Source organism: Typopeltis vanoorti, chromosome 15, assembly GCF_054136105.1.
Source record: "Typopeltis vanoorti isolate ZY-2024b chromosome 15, IOZ_Tvanoo_1.0, whole genome shotgun sequence".
Taxonomy (NCBI): domain Eukaryota; kingdom Metazoa; phylum Arthropoda; class Arachnida; order Uropygi; family Thelyphonidae; genus Typopeltis; species Typopeltis vanoorti.
The window spans coordinates 29,927,785-29,945,078 of record NC_143563.1 but is presented as its reverse complement, the minus strand read 5'-3'; the positions used below and the strand labels follow the sequence as shown (position 1 = coordinate 29,945,078).

Here is a 17,294-nt window from a genome sequence, read left to right as displayed (position 1 = left end):
TTGACTTTAACTGCGAGCAGCGACTGCCAATTTATTGTTTTGCTTCGTCAAATGCTGTTTTATATCAGAAGGGCCTCCATGTTCAATTGAAAAAAAAAAAAAAAAACGAACGACACATAGTACATCGTACGACACACTATACTTCCTTTTCCGCATGATAAAATCTGGATGAAATATCACCACTCGCAATATATATACTCGCTTTAACTTTTACAATTACTAACAGACCGGCATAAGAAGCACAATGGTAGGTAGAGAAAGTAACCTTTTAATCCCCTGGATGACGCAGTGCCTTTACTGGTTGCAGCATTTTCATCCTATCATATCAGAGAGCATGCATGTTTTCGATCTCAAGCTATCAAATGTCACCAGTAGAGACATTATCCTTTCCATATTCAAACATACAAGAATAAAGTCATGCCACGAATTCAAAAAAAAAAAAAAAAAAAAAAAGGAGAAAACGGGACAATTAGCGTCCCGTTAAGGTTTTGTTGGGGAAAAAAAGGAGACAATCCCGTTAAAAAAGGGAGGACGTCTGGTAAAATAATAATAATATATTTACACATTCTAAATAACTTATATTTTAAAAATTTAATACATTTATAAATTTTGATAAAATGCTCATATATTCTAAATAATTAATAATAAATTTGTATAAATACCACTAGAATTTATTAAACATACTTAAATGGCATTTATTTAAATTCATATTTAATCACGTTTGAATATCGCGAACTTATCACACTATTGAAAAAACTCAACGTATGCCAAGTAAGAGACATTTCAATAGCTTATAAATCATTTATATTAAATAATAAAAATAATTTAGATCATATTTAATTGCATTAAGAGATCTATTTACGTATTGTCAACTTTCACTATCTTAATGCTAGAATATACTGTTCAAATTTAGAACGTTGACGCATTTGCAGTTATGTACTTGATAATGATCTTGTGTGATCTTTTCCAGCTTTGTTATGCCATTCACCTCCGTTGATCTCCAATGGTAACGTGACCCTCATGGCTAACATTACCCTGGCAGAAACAACCGCAGAATACTTTTGTGAAGCAGGTTATCAGCTTTCTGGAAATGCACGTATTATTTGTATAAATGGCTTCTGGGATTCAGAACCTCCCGTGTGCGAAGGTAAGACTAAAATTCTCTAAAAGCACTGATACGTTGAGTTATTTACTGTTCGTCGTTCTTTAGAAATCGATATTGATTTTGCCAATCGCAGACTGATTTGGAGGTTTTTACATTCGCCTCAAAATGTCACCATCGTAAACACTCGAATGAGAGCTATAATACTGTTTTCCCTTAGATGTCTTGGAATTAACCCTACATAACGAATTCATGTGAATCACATGGATAATACATGAATCGTTAATTTCGGACATATCTATTATCTAAAAAACTAAATATATTTTTTTCTTCGAACTAACATTAAATATCTTCATTTTTAATATGATTCTGCCATCGGTTCGCTCCCTCTTATTTTTCTCAGAACTCTATTATCTGCGATCGCTAGTCTTTGATCAAGTGCTTTATTTCTAACTCAATTCTTAGATTCACAACTTAAAACTGGTTTAACATGTTCATTGCCAATCACGCGATATCGCGCCCTCACCAAACGGCCGATCACGCGTTATCGCGTGGACGTCGCTAACTAAATAAAAAAATAAAAAAAATTTGGCCACCACACGAAATTCCAATTTTCAGCTTGGCATTGAAAGTGTTAAACAATGTCTTTTATGCTGTTAGTTTGGTGTTTTGGCTAACTTCTCTCCTATAAATTTATTCATCTGAATACCCATCATGCCAGCTTTGTTATTCTGTTGCCTATTTCCATATTTAACCTGCCTTCTTCACTAAAATGTGCCTAAATTGCTGAAATATTTTGCTTGTTTGTTTGTCTCCATTCAGAATGCAGCTGAAGTTTCTATGCTCCTGCCTATCTTCGTAGTTTTGGTCTTTATATTGCTGATTTTCATGCCAAATTTATTACATCTGTTTCTCAATTTAGTTAGGAAATCCTGAAGACTTGCACTAGATGTGTTTTGGAGTACAACATCATCTGTATATTTCTTTCATCATGTGATCCATTCAATAAGAGTGGAGATAATGTGTATCCTTGTCTTACCCCTGATTTTATATTAAACCATCTTCCTGTATTTCCTTCAATTCTAATTGCTGACTGACAAAAATAGACCATGTGTTGCTCTGTATAATGTTCTATTCACCCCATACAATTGAATTGTTTGAAAAGGTTTCTCTGGGCACCTTGTCGTATGCCTTTTCCAGATCTACAAAACTTAGGTAGAGGTCCTTGTCATATTCTCACGATTTCTTAGCTATTTTCCTTAAAGTGAAAACGTTATCTTGATAATCTCTGTTTGGTCTGAACTCAGCTTGTTCTTCTCCAAGTTTCTCTTCCACAAGCTTTCAAAAAATTTTAATATATATTACCATATTTTCAATATGTGTCTGGATGTTATGCCTGTTATTATTAAGTAGAAATAGCCACCCTACTACTAAATGATCCATAGAACATTCAAATGCACTGGCACACTCATTTTCTGCTATTATTACTATTATATCCTGAATCTCTCTCTCTCTCTCTCTCTCTCTCTCTCTCTCTCTCTCTCTCTCTCTCTCTCTCTCTCTCTCTCTCTCTAGTACATATGTATGACTTCGACTTCAATGGATAGTCTATCTCTAATATCCTATCTTAATTCTGGTAGCCTGTCAGTGGATGTGGCGTTTGCATCCACAGCGCTTGACCGCACGAAGGAAGACTTGCTTCTATCTATTCTTTTTGAATCTAGTCTGTGACTAGAGGAAATTTTTCTAAGCCTTTTTTCGACCGGTTCCCAGAGTTAGTCGATCTCTGGCCCGAGCAAGCGGTTTTTTCTCCCGGAAACTCGGATTTTTCATCCCGTAAACTCAAGAAAATCGACCATAGAACACACATTCTTTCAGACATTAAATATATTGTGTTAGGGTTAGGGACCACGAGATGGCGGCACTTGTTGAGCCGTCTCTCTTCACTTCTTGCCGCTTAATTATGATAGCCTTGGCCCAACTATCTCTGATTGGCTACCAGTGGAGATTGAACTGCCCACTCAGTCTCCAAAACTTAGATAGGGCTAAAACGGCCTCACCTACTCCCTATTTACGAGAATAAAAAGGCGTTAGCTGATTTATTTTTATCTTAATTCTGTGTCTGTTTCCGAATGTTTCATACATCATATTAATTTCTTCATAAAATCTTTCCAAATATTAAAATTGTGCCATATCATCATCATCCGTTTGGATGTCATTCTTATTATTATCAGAGAGGAAGAGCTACCCCTTCCATATGGACTGAATCTATAAAATGTTCTAAGTCAGCTCTCATCGACATATTGAAGCCACTTGTTTTGCTCCAAAGCACACAACTTCACTTCATGAGACAGCATGTAAACACATCGCTGATCTATTATGCCTCATCTCAGTAACTTGTTTAGAATCATTCAGTCGGTTATAACTTTATTTTACACATCTCAGGCAAGAGTGTGAACTACGCGTTCCTGTACGTGCTGGAATACAAGTAGAAAGAGAGGATGAAAAATTCGACATGTGAGAGTCCGGTCCACCTTTTGGAGCTTCCAGCTTGCTATCACCTTTTCACCAGTGCCATACAAAGACGATTTTAGACTTTATCGAGCAGTAAATGGCGAAAATATCTAATAAAACTAAAAAAAAAACCCTCCAAACTAATAGAAGATATCAAAAGATATTTTAAAAATCTAATAACAGGTTATGATTTTTAAGAAAGATATTTTTGGATAAAATTTTAAATAATAAATAATAGTACACTCCCATTTGTCTTTTGTGTGTGTGTGTGCGCGTGTGTGATTATTTTCGCGTTGCTCTATTGTGAAGCAGTGATTATGTGGCCGCAAGTATGTCCGAAGTCAAGCGTGCGTAGATTGGGACTGATGACCGGTTGTGCATTACACCGAGGTGTCAGCCGAGAAGTGTGTGACCTGCATTCACTGTTCCACTGTCACCGTTCGTTAGTCGAAAACCCCTACCTTAACATATCCCTACCATCAGCGTTTCCTCCCGACATTAAATCGACGACTGCACCTTTCGAGTAACCCGGCAACGAAGCAAATAACGACACTTTTATAGCGGCAGTACTTAACTCGACCGAGCAAGACACGTTTCTCGACACTTGACTGCTAACAACCGGCTCGTGCGACTACAAATGACTTCGGTCGTACTAGTCACCGTAAATCGCAGTCGGCAATAGGCTGGCCGAAGCGTTTTTTCGTAAATGGGGCAGAGTCGAAAGAACTTGAGTGAAATAGCGGAAATCTTGGATAAATGACACCCCAAAGTGAAAGGCTCGGGTGGATAGCCAAACTGAACTAAAATAAAAAAATAAGAAACGAACTGGTAGCTAGTGGCACTTATCGTAAAAAGGAGGAACTCCGTGAAAATAGTTCATTTATGCTTGAAATACTGTCGTACCAAAAGTTACGGAACACGTGTTGATTATATAAAACAAATGTCCTCCCCATCTTTCGATGTTAATCTCTTCAAGTCACCTACATGTATTTACCGCTTGACACGGAGTGTTATCGTAGTCTTCTTCTTCTTATTGTGCTATCTTCTATCGAAGGTCAGCGACCATCTTGATGAACAAACTGCGCTCTTGCGCTAATCTGAGCAGTTGTGCACTGCTCTTTCCTGTCCACGTCTTGATGCTGTCAAACCATGATATTCTTTTTCTTCCTCTAGTTCCTTTGCCATCAATTCTTCCTACCGTTATCGTAGTAGAGTAAACAATTTGTTCTCTTAAAGGTGAGTTTTACAAAATGTGTAAGCACTCTTACATTCGCTTTGTTGGTCCTTATTTGTAAGTTATGCCAAACACTGTGGATGGATGAATTCTAAAGAAATTTTATATTTGGAGTCTTTGAAAATATTTACGGCTTTTTTTTTTTTTTTGGTTTCAGTTTGACATTCCTAGTGTCACGAAGAAGAAAACCCGGTACGAAATCATACATTGCAATAACTCTGTTCTGGTTGGATGAAATTTGGTACAATTTCTGATTTCCAATGTACACAGCACGGATTTCCACGTGGTTTAGATTTCGTTTCGATTAAGTCAATTTTTATTAGTAAAATGTGGTTAGATTAGTAAAACATTATGAGTGACAGGTGGGATATCGCCCAGTTGCATTTATTCTTCGATCAGTGGAACTCTAAGCTTACCAACAAAATAGCACTTTTGTTCGTCCAACATACTAATCCCGGATGGTCCTCACTTATGAGCAGCGACTACCGTCTCAAGATTCATGAAAATACTTCTGTTTTGCGCTGAATGTTCTCCTTGTAACAGAAGCAAATATTAGGATTGTTCGACCTACCCGTGTGTGATCTAGGCCTAAAAATAATGCACTAAATATGACTACTATTGCTAATATATATACTCTGTGTTTCATGGTCGTCATGTTTCAGTATGAATAGCGGGCGTGTTATAATGTTTAATAAACACAAGGGAATATTTTAATAAATTATTTTTTATGGCCAAAATAATTGGGGATTTCAATTATACAGGTACTATAACATTCTGTTTCTTTTATCTGAAATAATAGTGTAATTAATGTGAAGGAGTGCTCGTTCGAAGATGTATGAAATACCCTGTGAGAAAACAGTTCGAAAAGAGACTTCAGAGCTGTCAAAGTTTATTTAAAAGCTGCTTGAAAATAAAATAAAAAAAAAGCACGAATTCTTTGCTGTTCGCGAACAAAACCCGAACGCAAACTTGCTTCTGTGATATGTCTCAAGCGATGTTTAAAATTCTGCTTATCCAACAACATTTCTAGTAAGAGGGACTGTTTAGAAATATGAACAAAAATAAAGCAGATTTAGTGAATAGCAGACACAGCACGATCATTGAAGTTGTGTGTGTGCGTGTGGAGGCGTCTAAAACCCAGCACTTGGGCACACTTAACAGTTAAGCTAATGTCCGACCCAACAGGAAGCCGATATAGAGCGGGTAAAGTTTGTTAAGCTTGTTATATACGCTGCCCTAAAACAAAAGAAAATAAAAGTTGACGATACGAGGGAGGTTCTCATAAGTTGCACAACCAATAAAAGTTTAAGCATTCATCTTTCTATATATCCACAAAGGAGAATTATATCCCCGTTTGGAATATTTCCCAGAGACTCACAAATCCGAAAATGCATCGCAGTGAGTATTAAAGTTAGAAGAAAGTCAGTCATCTGAATAGTGTGCTTATGTGCTTAGGAACAATCCTATGGAGTCATAAATCGAAGTAAGCACCTTTTGCGACAGTCTCCTTCTTGTGAAAATAAAAGAAAATTTCGCGAAATGACAGATTTAAGATTCCTGCCATATTTCGCAGACGTTTGCTAGCACGTTAGGTGGAGGCGAATGACAAACTGGAGATTTTCTTCATATTTCTTGTAGATTTCAAACAGTGTCAGATGAAATGCGATCTTCTCAAGCTGATTGGTAACCATAGAAACAAGATTCCATTACAATTCCACGATATTTCACCTAGCAGGTGCGAAACATACTCAGTGGTCATCATATATTATTTCAGTGAACGCAGTGATTATATATTTCAAAAATATAAAAGAAAATAAGAATAAAAATGTGTAGAATCAGATTCTGTACTGATATACAGTACTTAAAATTGCATCTACACCGAAGTATCACAAGTAAATGAATAGTTCTGTGATTAATGAGAAGTCTTGCATTCCATATCTGTATATAAATAACATGCCATACACTGTTAAAGAATAAAAAATTAATTTTAATGATTTACAGACGAAAATTATCTGAGTGGTCCTGGAAACAGCGGAAGACCTGATGGAGGAAGAGTATCAAAGCGAAACAGAAGTCTCTTTAGCGCCCGGCTGAATATGGGTGAGTTAAAGCTACAATAATTACTTAAAGAAAAATGCTTCAATGAATTTTTTTGTTGTTTAAATACTAAATATATAATTGATAACGCTAGCCAACGTGGCATCCTTATGTTTTGTATAATTGTGATAAACGATATTTTCTTAATCGAATAATTCGTATTTTGACTTCTAATAATATAGTTTCTCTTTTTCCTCACCAGGTGGCATCATTGCTCTCGGTGTGTTTGGCGGATTTGTGTTTCTGGCGGTAGTTATATCTATAATTGTCATTATAGTAAGGAGGTAAGATGATCATCTGATTTTAATCTGTAGAAAAAAAAAAGAAAAATGTTTGCCATTCCCAAAAATTATACATCAGTACATTCGGTAACCAGGTTATTAGTTTTTTTTTTTTTTGTTAGACATTGATGTGTTCTTAAAGCAGTAGAATGCATGTTTTGTAAGCTTGTGTATGACGCATGCGTAGTATAATGCTTTTCAGTAAACTGATATTCTTACGCATGCGTAGTGTAATCTCTTCAGTAGACTCGCCTATCATAATGTTGCATGATTAGATTCTAACAATATGTTAAATAGTGCATGAAAAAAAAATTAAAACTAGCGTATTAGAGATCAAATAATATCTCGTTAGACTAACTTTTGTCAGAGCCCACTTATGTAGGAGGAAAAAGAATGGAAAAAAATTACCAGGCCGCCTACAGCGGAGTCGACTTGACAGAAAAATAATATTACTTAATTATAACAAATTTATTGATCAAACTTATAAAAAAAAAAAAAAAAAACTCGATGAAACACAAAGGAACGTTTAGTCTTAGCTCCATCAATGGTTATTCGAGTATGTCCTATTTACACTATGTTGTAAAACATAGTGTAAATAAATAAATAAGATATCAGAATCGTATCAATTGCTTGTGTTCCGGGCGGATTTATTTACCACGGGAGGAAAAGTCTACCCACTTCACATGGACACTAATAAACACTTTAATCTTGCGTCTTTAGTATGAAGAGAGAGGTGTATTTATTAACCTAGAAAATCTAATAAAATTAAAAAAAATACATAATGATAATTTTTAACGACAACTCACGTAATATTGTTAAGAGCATATATCAAAGGGTTATGCTGTAAAATTGCTAATACCTTACCTTCAACTCATAGATTTGATCTATTTTCTATTATTTATAAGTGCATATGAAATAATTTATTAAATTATAAGATTAAAAATTAAGAAATATATCATTTATATTAGAAACTTTGAGGAGATATTCGCACACCTTAACATTAGAAGTTATATTTCATATATTAAAGGAATTTACTCCATCCTCGGTTCCACGGATTCTATAATTATAGCTGGAGACCTTAACTCGAAACATACGGCCTGGTTCAGTTCGTCAATCAACACCAAAGGCCGTACCTTATACAACTACACATTACTCAACTCATCAATAGTAGCTGGACCCACTGAGTCCACCCACTACAGTCCATCACGAAGTTCTGATGTATTAGACATAGTTATCCTCAGAAACATCAAATATCAATACCAGCTGGAGACAGTAGAAGAGCTTAACTCAGATCATATATTAGACATAGTTATCCTCAGAAACATCAAATATCAATACCAGCTGGAGACAGTAGAAGAGCTTAACTCAGATCATAATCCCATCCTGCTCAGGTTAGGACTTCAAGACCAGCTCTCTCCCCATCATTCTTTCATACCATGGGACAAGCTCTCTAAGGTTCTTCCAATCCACATCCGTCCTCCCCCTGTCATTCGTAAAAAAGAAGAAATAGATCAAGCTGTAAACAATTTAACTAGGCAAATCAACACAGCAATATAATCAGTCACTCAAACCACTGTCTTCCACGCTCCTAACTGGATCCCAGAAGAGATAATGGACCTGATTAGGGCCAAAAACAAGGCCAGAAAGCGATATCACAACACCAGAGCCCCGCAGGACAAAGCAACCTTAAACACTTTGAACAGACAGGTTCGAGAAGCCCTCCAGGTCCACAGGAACTCCAAATGGGAAACCAAACTGAAGGAAATCAACCCAGAAGATAACTCCATGTGGAAGTTTGTAAAATCTCTTCGTACCAAAAGACAACCACTTCCCCCTTTAAAGACCAATCTTGGAGTTGCACACACAGATGAAGAAAAAGTAGAAGCCCTAATTGACAATCTGGAAAATCAATGCAGCCCATCTTATGCAAACTTAAATATCAATCTTATTTACAAAGTTCATCGTAAAGTTAGAAATGCACTAAGTCAGCCTAAGGATGATTCAGAAACCATCACCCCCACATCTCCAACAGAAATAATAAATATCATTTCCCATCTGAAGAATAAAAGGCCCCCGGCCCTGACGGCATTACCAATAGGATAATAAAGCTACTCCCACAGAAAGCCATAATTCATCTAGTTAATATTACCAATTCCATTTTAAGATTCCAGTACTTTCCCTCTGATTGGAAAATCGCAGAAATTATACCTCTGAAAAAACCTGGTAATAACCCACAACTTCCCCAAAGCTACAGGCCCATCAGTCTTCTTTCCTGTCTTGGCAAAGTAATAGAAAAGGTCATCCTATCAAGACTACAATCAGCAGTGGACCAACAGAAAATAATCCCAAATGAGCAATTTGGGTTTTGCAGTGCTCACAACACGGTGCAACAAATTCACCGACTAACAGAACATATCACTCATGGCTTTAACTGGCACCTTCATACTGCTGCTGTGTTTTTGGATGTTGCCAAGGCCTTTGATAAGGTCTGGCATCAAACTAATTGAAAACAATATCCCAATTAAACTAGTGAAACTCATATATTCATATATCGATGAAAGATACATGCAAGTAAAACTCAACGGAATTGTTTCTTCAAGGCTCAAAATCCTGGCGGGAGTACTCAAGGTTCTCTTCTGGCCCCAATACTTTTCACAACTTACATGGCAGATATTCCTCTCAACCCCAAAACAACTACTACGGCTCTTTATGCCGACGACACCGCTATTCTAGCTAGATCGCTCAGCCCTCACCTGGCAATCACTAGACTCCAAGGAAGTATCAATGAGCTAGCAAACTGGTTCACCAACTGGAGAATTCAAGTAAACTCCCTCAAAAGCTCAACCATGATGTTTTCAAGAAGAAAGATCTGCAACAAAGAAGACATCCTGCTCTCTGGTTAAAAGATCCCATGGCAATCAGAGACCAAATATCTTGGGGTATTGATGGATAAGAAACTCCTTTTCAACAAACACATCAATCTCATTTGCTCCAAATCTTCCAAAGTCATAGCTCAGCTCTACCCGTTGATCAACCGCAAGAGCAAAAAATTGAACCTACATAATAAATTGCTTCTTTACCGGATGGTGATACGTCCAGTCATTACCTACGCCTCACCTGCATGGAGTCACATTTCAAAATTACAGAGAATCCAAAACAAATGCCTTAGGATGATCCTCGATGCACCGTGGTTCATCAGAAATTCACAAATTCGCCGAGAAACCGGCACTCCATACATCTCCCTTCTTCGTGATCTTGCAGAAAAATTCTTCGTGAAGTCAGGTTCACATTCAAACCCACTAATCTTGCAAGCTGTCAATTACAATGAGACTGATTACTACAAACACAAAAGACCGAAGGCTATTCTTCTCTCAACTGATCATAGCTAACACTACTGCCCTCAGAGGGCGAGCTTAATTGCTCACAAATCTCCCATTCCCAAATAACTCTCATTACAGATAAAGGGGAATATGAAAAGCACTTGTGCTTCACCCATCCTGTCAGTAACGTCAATGGTCAATGGGTAATATTATTGTACAGAAAATTATCGTACATAAAACTCTTTTATATATTTTATATATATATATATATATAAACGTATAGAAAACACTTTTATTTATATATAATATATATATATATATATATATATATATATATATATATATATATATATATATATATATATATATATATATAAACGTACAGAAAATATAAACGTACAGAAAACACTTTTATTTATATAACGTACAGAAAACTCTTTTATTGCACGAAAGTCAAATTGAACCCGCAAGCGATATATACAGTGAATAGAAAATTTTATATATTTTTTTAAATAGTGAGATATATTATTTGGAGTTTTATTTCTAAAATATAAGCTTATATCAAATAGTGGGCTCCGACTGTATTTAGAACTTGCAACAAGTAGATGGTAGTGTTGCATTCATGTTATCATCCTAATCTTCCTGTTCTTTCTTCCAAGTACCTCAACTATGGATAAATTACGCTTTCATTCAAGATGGACTTTGAGACGCTATCCTCCAGCTGGAAGGTTAACCGCATACAAGTAGTCCAAGGTAATCGCATGTGTAGTGATTTGCTAACCCACCCCCTGAAACTGCACTTATTATTACAAACGAAATAAAAACTCACCATTCGCTGTTCTGTTGCGTGATTTGTAACAATTCATTAGATGTGTAACGTGCTAGAAGGACGTATTTAAATATATTTCACTATAGCGTATGCTATTATATGCTTTCTAAAGATTTTTTTGTTCTATTTTTGCACTGTAGGGTTTGTTTGAGGGGCCGTAGCGAGGAAAAAGAAGAAGTACCACTCAGAGAACACGAAACGAGATAAAGGTTTAGCGTTTGATACCCTCAGAAAAGGAAACAATTTACAGTATTGGAAATTCTAGTCGCATAGGCAATGAGTCTGTTACGATCCGTCCATTGTAAAAGCTGAAGGTGTTGAAGTTGCTTTTCCCAGTCGCAAGAAGGACGAGAAATTGTATGGGGTAATGGTGCAGTAAATGGGATTTTGTATTAAGTATTCCAGACGTGGTTGGCATTTAGTAACATTACAACGTTGCTGTTAATTTATATGAATGTAGGAAACCTGTAAATACTTGACAAATAAATTATTTATTTTCTCTATACGTGGTTATGTCACTCGTCACCATTTTTTGAATTTATATTTATTCGTTGTGGAATTACTTCTGTGTTTAGCGAACTTTATAGCTATCTGAGTGTAATTTAGTTATCCATCAGCGAACACAGACGTCCTTTTCATTCAAGCTGTAGTTCGTCTGAGTCGTTATCGCATTCCTAAAGTACTCTAATGGATGCGTAGAACACAATGACACTTCCCCTCATCTGAAACTATTTCATAATACACATTTAATAGCACTAACGAAAGCTATGGATACCAGAGAGTGGTCATTCAGAAATTGTGGAATATCCTCCTCCACTTAGAAACAGATTTTAGGACGTTAATACGGTTTAAATGCTGGTAACAACACGATAGTACAGTATTCCATGGAATGTAGTATCATCTAGCGTGCGAAAGGCAGTTGAGCTTCAAACTGTTATTTTCTATTTTCTATTTGGTGTTTATTTTAGAACAAAAAAGAAAGCTTTTTGTTCTGGTCAATAAATGCAAAGATTAAGCATTGTAAAGCGTTCAAGTCTGGACACCTGTACCATTATTTTATTTAGGGGGCGTCATCTTATTTTGTATGGTGTTATTGACTTTGCTCCTTTTCTTTTTCTTAAAAAGAACTTATTTTTTAACTTCCTCGTTCAGATACAAGTGTTTTCAAACAAGTATAGTTATGTGCTGGCGCATGCGTGCTTGTCTTTCTGTTCATTGGATTTCATGAAATTCTTATTACCATCAATTAATCTAGTGATCTAGTTTTAAATTTGTGTCTTTATTGTTATTTTTTAGCATATTCTTGATTAATATAGTGGATTATTTAAGCTTCCTGTTTTATATTCAAAGAAATTATATTAATTAAAATGGATGAGTATATTATGGATCAAATCCATATTTTATAGCTAAATATAGAAAGAAACTTGAAAAGTTTGCCATTTACCAGAAAGCTTATGAGAATGTAACTTTCAACATCACAATTTTCTTAGTTTACGCAGACTCAGTATTGGAAGTCATATAAAAGGCGAATAACTAAAGCAATTCTGATGTTTAAGGTATATTCACTAAAGATCTTTAGTAAATTTCGAAACTTTTAAGATGCTTTCTATATTTGGCTATAAAATATGGATGGATCTGTAATTTCGACTATTGTAACATCTCATTTATGCCTATTTTTTAATATTATATTGTTATTTATATTACATTACATAAATGTTTTGTATTCCAAAAAGAACACTGATTTGTGGTGTTATGTAAGCTCTATTATGACTATGTAATCCATGATGTAAAACAAACGCGTTTCTCTTATTTTGTTAGTAAAAGTACATCGCATATTAAAAATTCTTTAAATATATCAAATATAATTTATAATTTATATCAAAAATTTATTTGCATTAACCCAAAGAGATATTTGATAACTCAAAATATCTATTATTTCTATTATTATTTCGTGAATTATATTTAAATAGTATTTATTAAAAATTATTAAAAAGGTGCATTAATATTATTATTATTATTATTATTATTATTATTATTATTATCTGAGACCTCCAGGGAGTCAAGGACTCATCGAGGGAGGCTGTAAATTACCCAACCCAGCTATCATACCGTACCCTTAAATTCATTTACACTAGATGCACTCACTCTCCCAAGGGAAAATTATTCCACTCACTCGTTGCTCTCTGGGATAAAAACGTAGCTTTTACTGACTGCAGATAAATTTAACTTCCATGGATGCCCATGTGTTCTCTCCCCACCTTCCATATAACGAAGAATTTCATAAGTTGAAATGCTATAACACCCATTCAAAAGTTTATAGACCTCTATCATATCAACCCCTCTTTCTCCTGTTAATCAGAGTCTGTAATCCACATACTCGCAATCTGTCCTCATAATCTAAATCCCATAATCCGGATATAATCTTTGTAACTCTTCTTTGCACCCTTTCCACAGCTACTTTATCCCCTTGGAACACGGGAGACCAAATCTGAGCACAGTAATCCAAGTGTGGTCTTATCAAAGCTTGAGTTGTATTTACAACTTTTGCTATGTGAGCTTTGAACTTTAAATTCTTATCCATCAATACACCATGATCCCTTGCCTCTTTAGTTTCTTGCAGCATAACCCCGCTAACATAATATGCCGCTGGATCTCTAATCACGCCAAAGTGCATAACTTTACATTTACTAACATTAAACTGATAGCCATTTTCGTTGGCCTTGATTTCCAGTCTATTCAAATCATTTTGTAATTGCTGAATATCAGTAGCATCCCTGATTGCCCTGCCTATCATCAGCAAACAATTGCAAATCTGATGATAGACCCTGCTTGATGTCATTAATGTATAGATTGAATAATAATGGCTGAAGGACTGAACCCTGAGGTACACTACTGCTTACCTTAAATCTGGCAGAGTCACACCCGCTGTATACCACTTTTTGATATCTGTCTGTCAACCATCCCCTGATCGAAGTCAATAGATTATGTTTCAGTTCCATATTCTCCAGTTTATGCAACAGCCTATCGTGTGGTATCCTATCAAATGCCTTGGAAAAATCCAACATTATCATATGAATCCATTCCCTTTATCCAACTCGGCCGTAACATTTTTATAAAATCTGAGCAAATTGCTAAAACATGACCTTCCTGTAGTAAACCCATGCTGTTCCCTGCAGAGTATAGAATGATTGTCTACCCATTTCTGTATGCAAGTTCTTACCAACTTCTCTAAAATCTTCACTACCATACAGAATACTAATTGGTCGGTAGTTAGACACATCCATATTTGCACCATCCTTGTGTAATGGAACTATATTACATTCCTTCCATTCCTGAGCTGAGACTCAAATTATACAAATGTGTGAAAGGCCTAGCCAATTCCGCTGAACATTCCTTTAACAAACGGGCAGATATTTCATCTGTCCCTATTGACAAATTCTTATCCAGGTTATGCAAGAGCTCTTCATCCGACGTAGCAGTAGCGACATACTACATACACCTGGTTGATATATCTTAGCAAAGTGAACACTCATTAACTGAACAATCTCCTTAGCTTCCCACACTCGCGTACCGTCTGCATTCAATAAAGTTATTCTTCCACATTCATTCTTTCTTTTGCTTGCGTCATAACGATAAAATTCTTTTGGATTGCCTTTAGCTTGCATGGCCAATTTCTTTTCCTACTCCGTTTTTGCTTTTCTCACAATACTCGTTACTTTTCTGGCCTGAGCTTTATATATTTCATAACTCCTCTCACTCTTATTCTCACGATACTCTTTCCACATCATCTTCTTCTTGTGGATTTCTAGCTTAATAAGGCTGCACATCCATTTCACACACAACCTACGTACTCTCCGATCACTAGGGATACATTCAGATACCGCCTCATTCAAGCACTTTTTCAAAACTTCCCATGCATTGCTGACATTTTTCATTCAGTAACTGATAGCGTGGGACCAAAGATAATATTCTTCTAAGTTGATCATAATTTCCAGCTTTGTAATTCAGCATGTAGCCTGATTTAATTGGAGTTTCAATACAAGTAGATACTTCCCAAGAAAGAACAGCATGATCGCTCTCACTAATTGGTGGTAAAATAGCCGTATTCTTGACAGAGATCCCTTCTGACGCTATGAGCAAATCCAACGCTCTTTGACCTCGAGTTCCTTCTTTCATATGCTGCTTGAGAAAGTTATCTTGCAACAATTCAATAAATTCCTGTTCTTTCTGATCATGAGATTTCTCTTCTACCCAATCAATGTTTGGAAAATTAAAGTCACCCATAATGATCATTCGTCCGCGCGGTTAGCCTAGTGGCTTTGCGCTTCGCAACCATATGCCTGGGGAAGGAGTGTCCTAGGTTCGATTCCCGTCGGAGACGTGAGGAGCTGAAGGATCTTCCTCAGTCATAGCCAAGTTAGCCGGTCTTGGGCGCGGGCAGTAGGGTTTTTTCCGCCAGTTTATCTGGTGTTTTTCATCCCGCAAGCAGGCAAACCGGCCCCTTGAACACACAGGGATACAGCCAAGAATACCTTGAGGCATAGGAGTGACCATTCTATCCTCGTATTTCGGTTACGAAATCCAAGCATGCTTGGAAGGTTGTGGGCCTTAAAGGCCTGTTAAAGCCATTGAGATAGATAGATAATGATCATTCGCTTGGTACCCATGAGGCTAAATTGGCGATGCATTTCTTCGTCCCCTACAACTGAGCTGCCAGGTCTGTAGCAACACCCCACCATATATTTCATTCTGTTAACTTCCACTTTACACCAAATAGACTCAAGCTCATTGCTACATGGGACATTGTTACCATCATTGTTTTCTTGTATCTCTACTCTAACTGGACTTAAGTCATCTGATATCATTAGTAGCACTCCTCCTCCTCCTCTCCTACTCTTCTGTCATTCCTAAAAATAGTATATCCGTTACACTCGATCCCACTTATCATATCTGATTCTGACAGCCAGGTTTCACTAATGCCAACAATCTTAGGCCACATCGTATTCAATAAAGCAACAAACTCAACCCCTTTGTTTCTAATGCTGCTGGCATTTGTGTATAAACATAATAAATTACTGGCCTATTCTTATAATTAGATATGCAATGTATTTGGTCTTGTTCTAGAATTTTCTCTTTTCCCTCCCCAGACATACTTAAAAAGTTCGAATCCAAAGCATATTTTTCCCCTCCTACGCCACATACATAACCATGTTCAAAGGCATTTATATCTTTATCACGTTTGTATATATATGTTTCAGAAATTGAAATAAATTTTCTTATTTTAATAATCTTTTAAAAGTTTTATTTTAAATATTAACGTGCAACTATTTTATTAAAATAAATTTATCTGAAAAGTAAAAATAGTTATAATTTTAACTAAACTTCTGAAGATTTCTATAAGATGCTTTCAAATAAATATTTGAGAGAAATAAAAAAAAATCGGCCAATCGATAACGTTCTGTGCAAGCTCATCACCGAAATTTTCTTCCTTTTTTTATCTCCTGTTTTTAAATTTTCCTGCTATAATTACGCTTGTGTTGAAGGAAAACAGTCTCGTGACGTACCTGTCTGGTGGGTACTCGATTGTTAGTCTTATTTCGTTGTAATTATCGCAGAGCATTTAAGTGCAAAGCAGCTGTATTATAGCTGCGTATGTTCTCCGGGATATTTATATCTATTGTGGGATTATAACAAAAAAAAATTCTTGAAAGCCTGGCAACCTCTTAATAAATACATCTGATCCGAATTTTACAGAGCATTATAGAAATTATAACGCTCTTTGTTTGCTATTTTGTATTTCCAATTCCTACATTTAAGAAGTGATTAGTTGTAGACATTTATCTACATACAAGTCGCGTTAGCTGTAAAAAACAAACAAAATTGCAAATATCAAGAAAAATGCTAGATTTCAAAATAA

At 35.9% G+C, this 17,294-nt stretch overlaps 1 protein-coding gene across 1 annotated transcript in view; it reads left to right on the top strand.

Annotated features, from left to right (window-relative positions):
* LOC150098555 (seizure protein 6 homolog) overlaps window positions 1-11,592 on the top strand; it is a 68,224-nt gene extending 56,632 nt beyond the window's left edge. Inside the window, exons 10-13 of the mRNA XM_090405271.1 lie at window positions 971-1,147; window positions 6,852-6,950; window positions 7,150-7,231; window positions 11,518-11,592. Coding sequence (XP_090261397.1) covers window positions 971-1,147; window positions 6,852-6,950; window positions 7,150-7,231; window positions 11,518-11,584 — 425 coding nt within the window. The 3' untranslated portion in view covers window positions 11,585-11,592. The remainder of the gene's footprint in view (window positions 1-970; window positions 1,148-6,851; window positions 6,951-7,149; window positions 7,232-11,517) is intronic.
* Window positions 11,593-17,294: the final 5,702 nt, after the last annotated feature.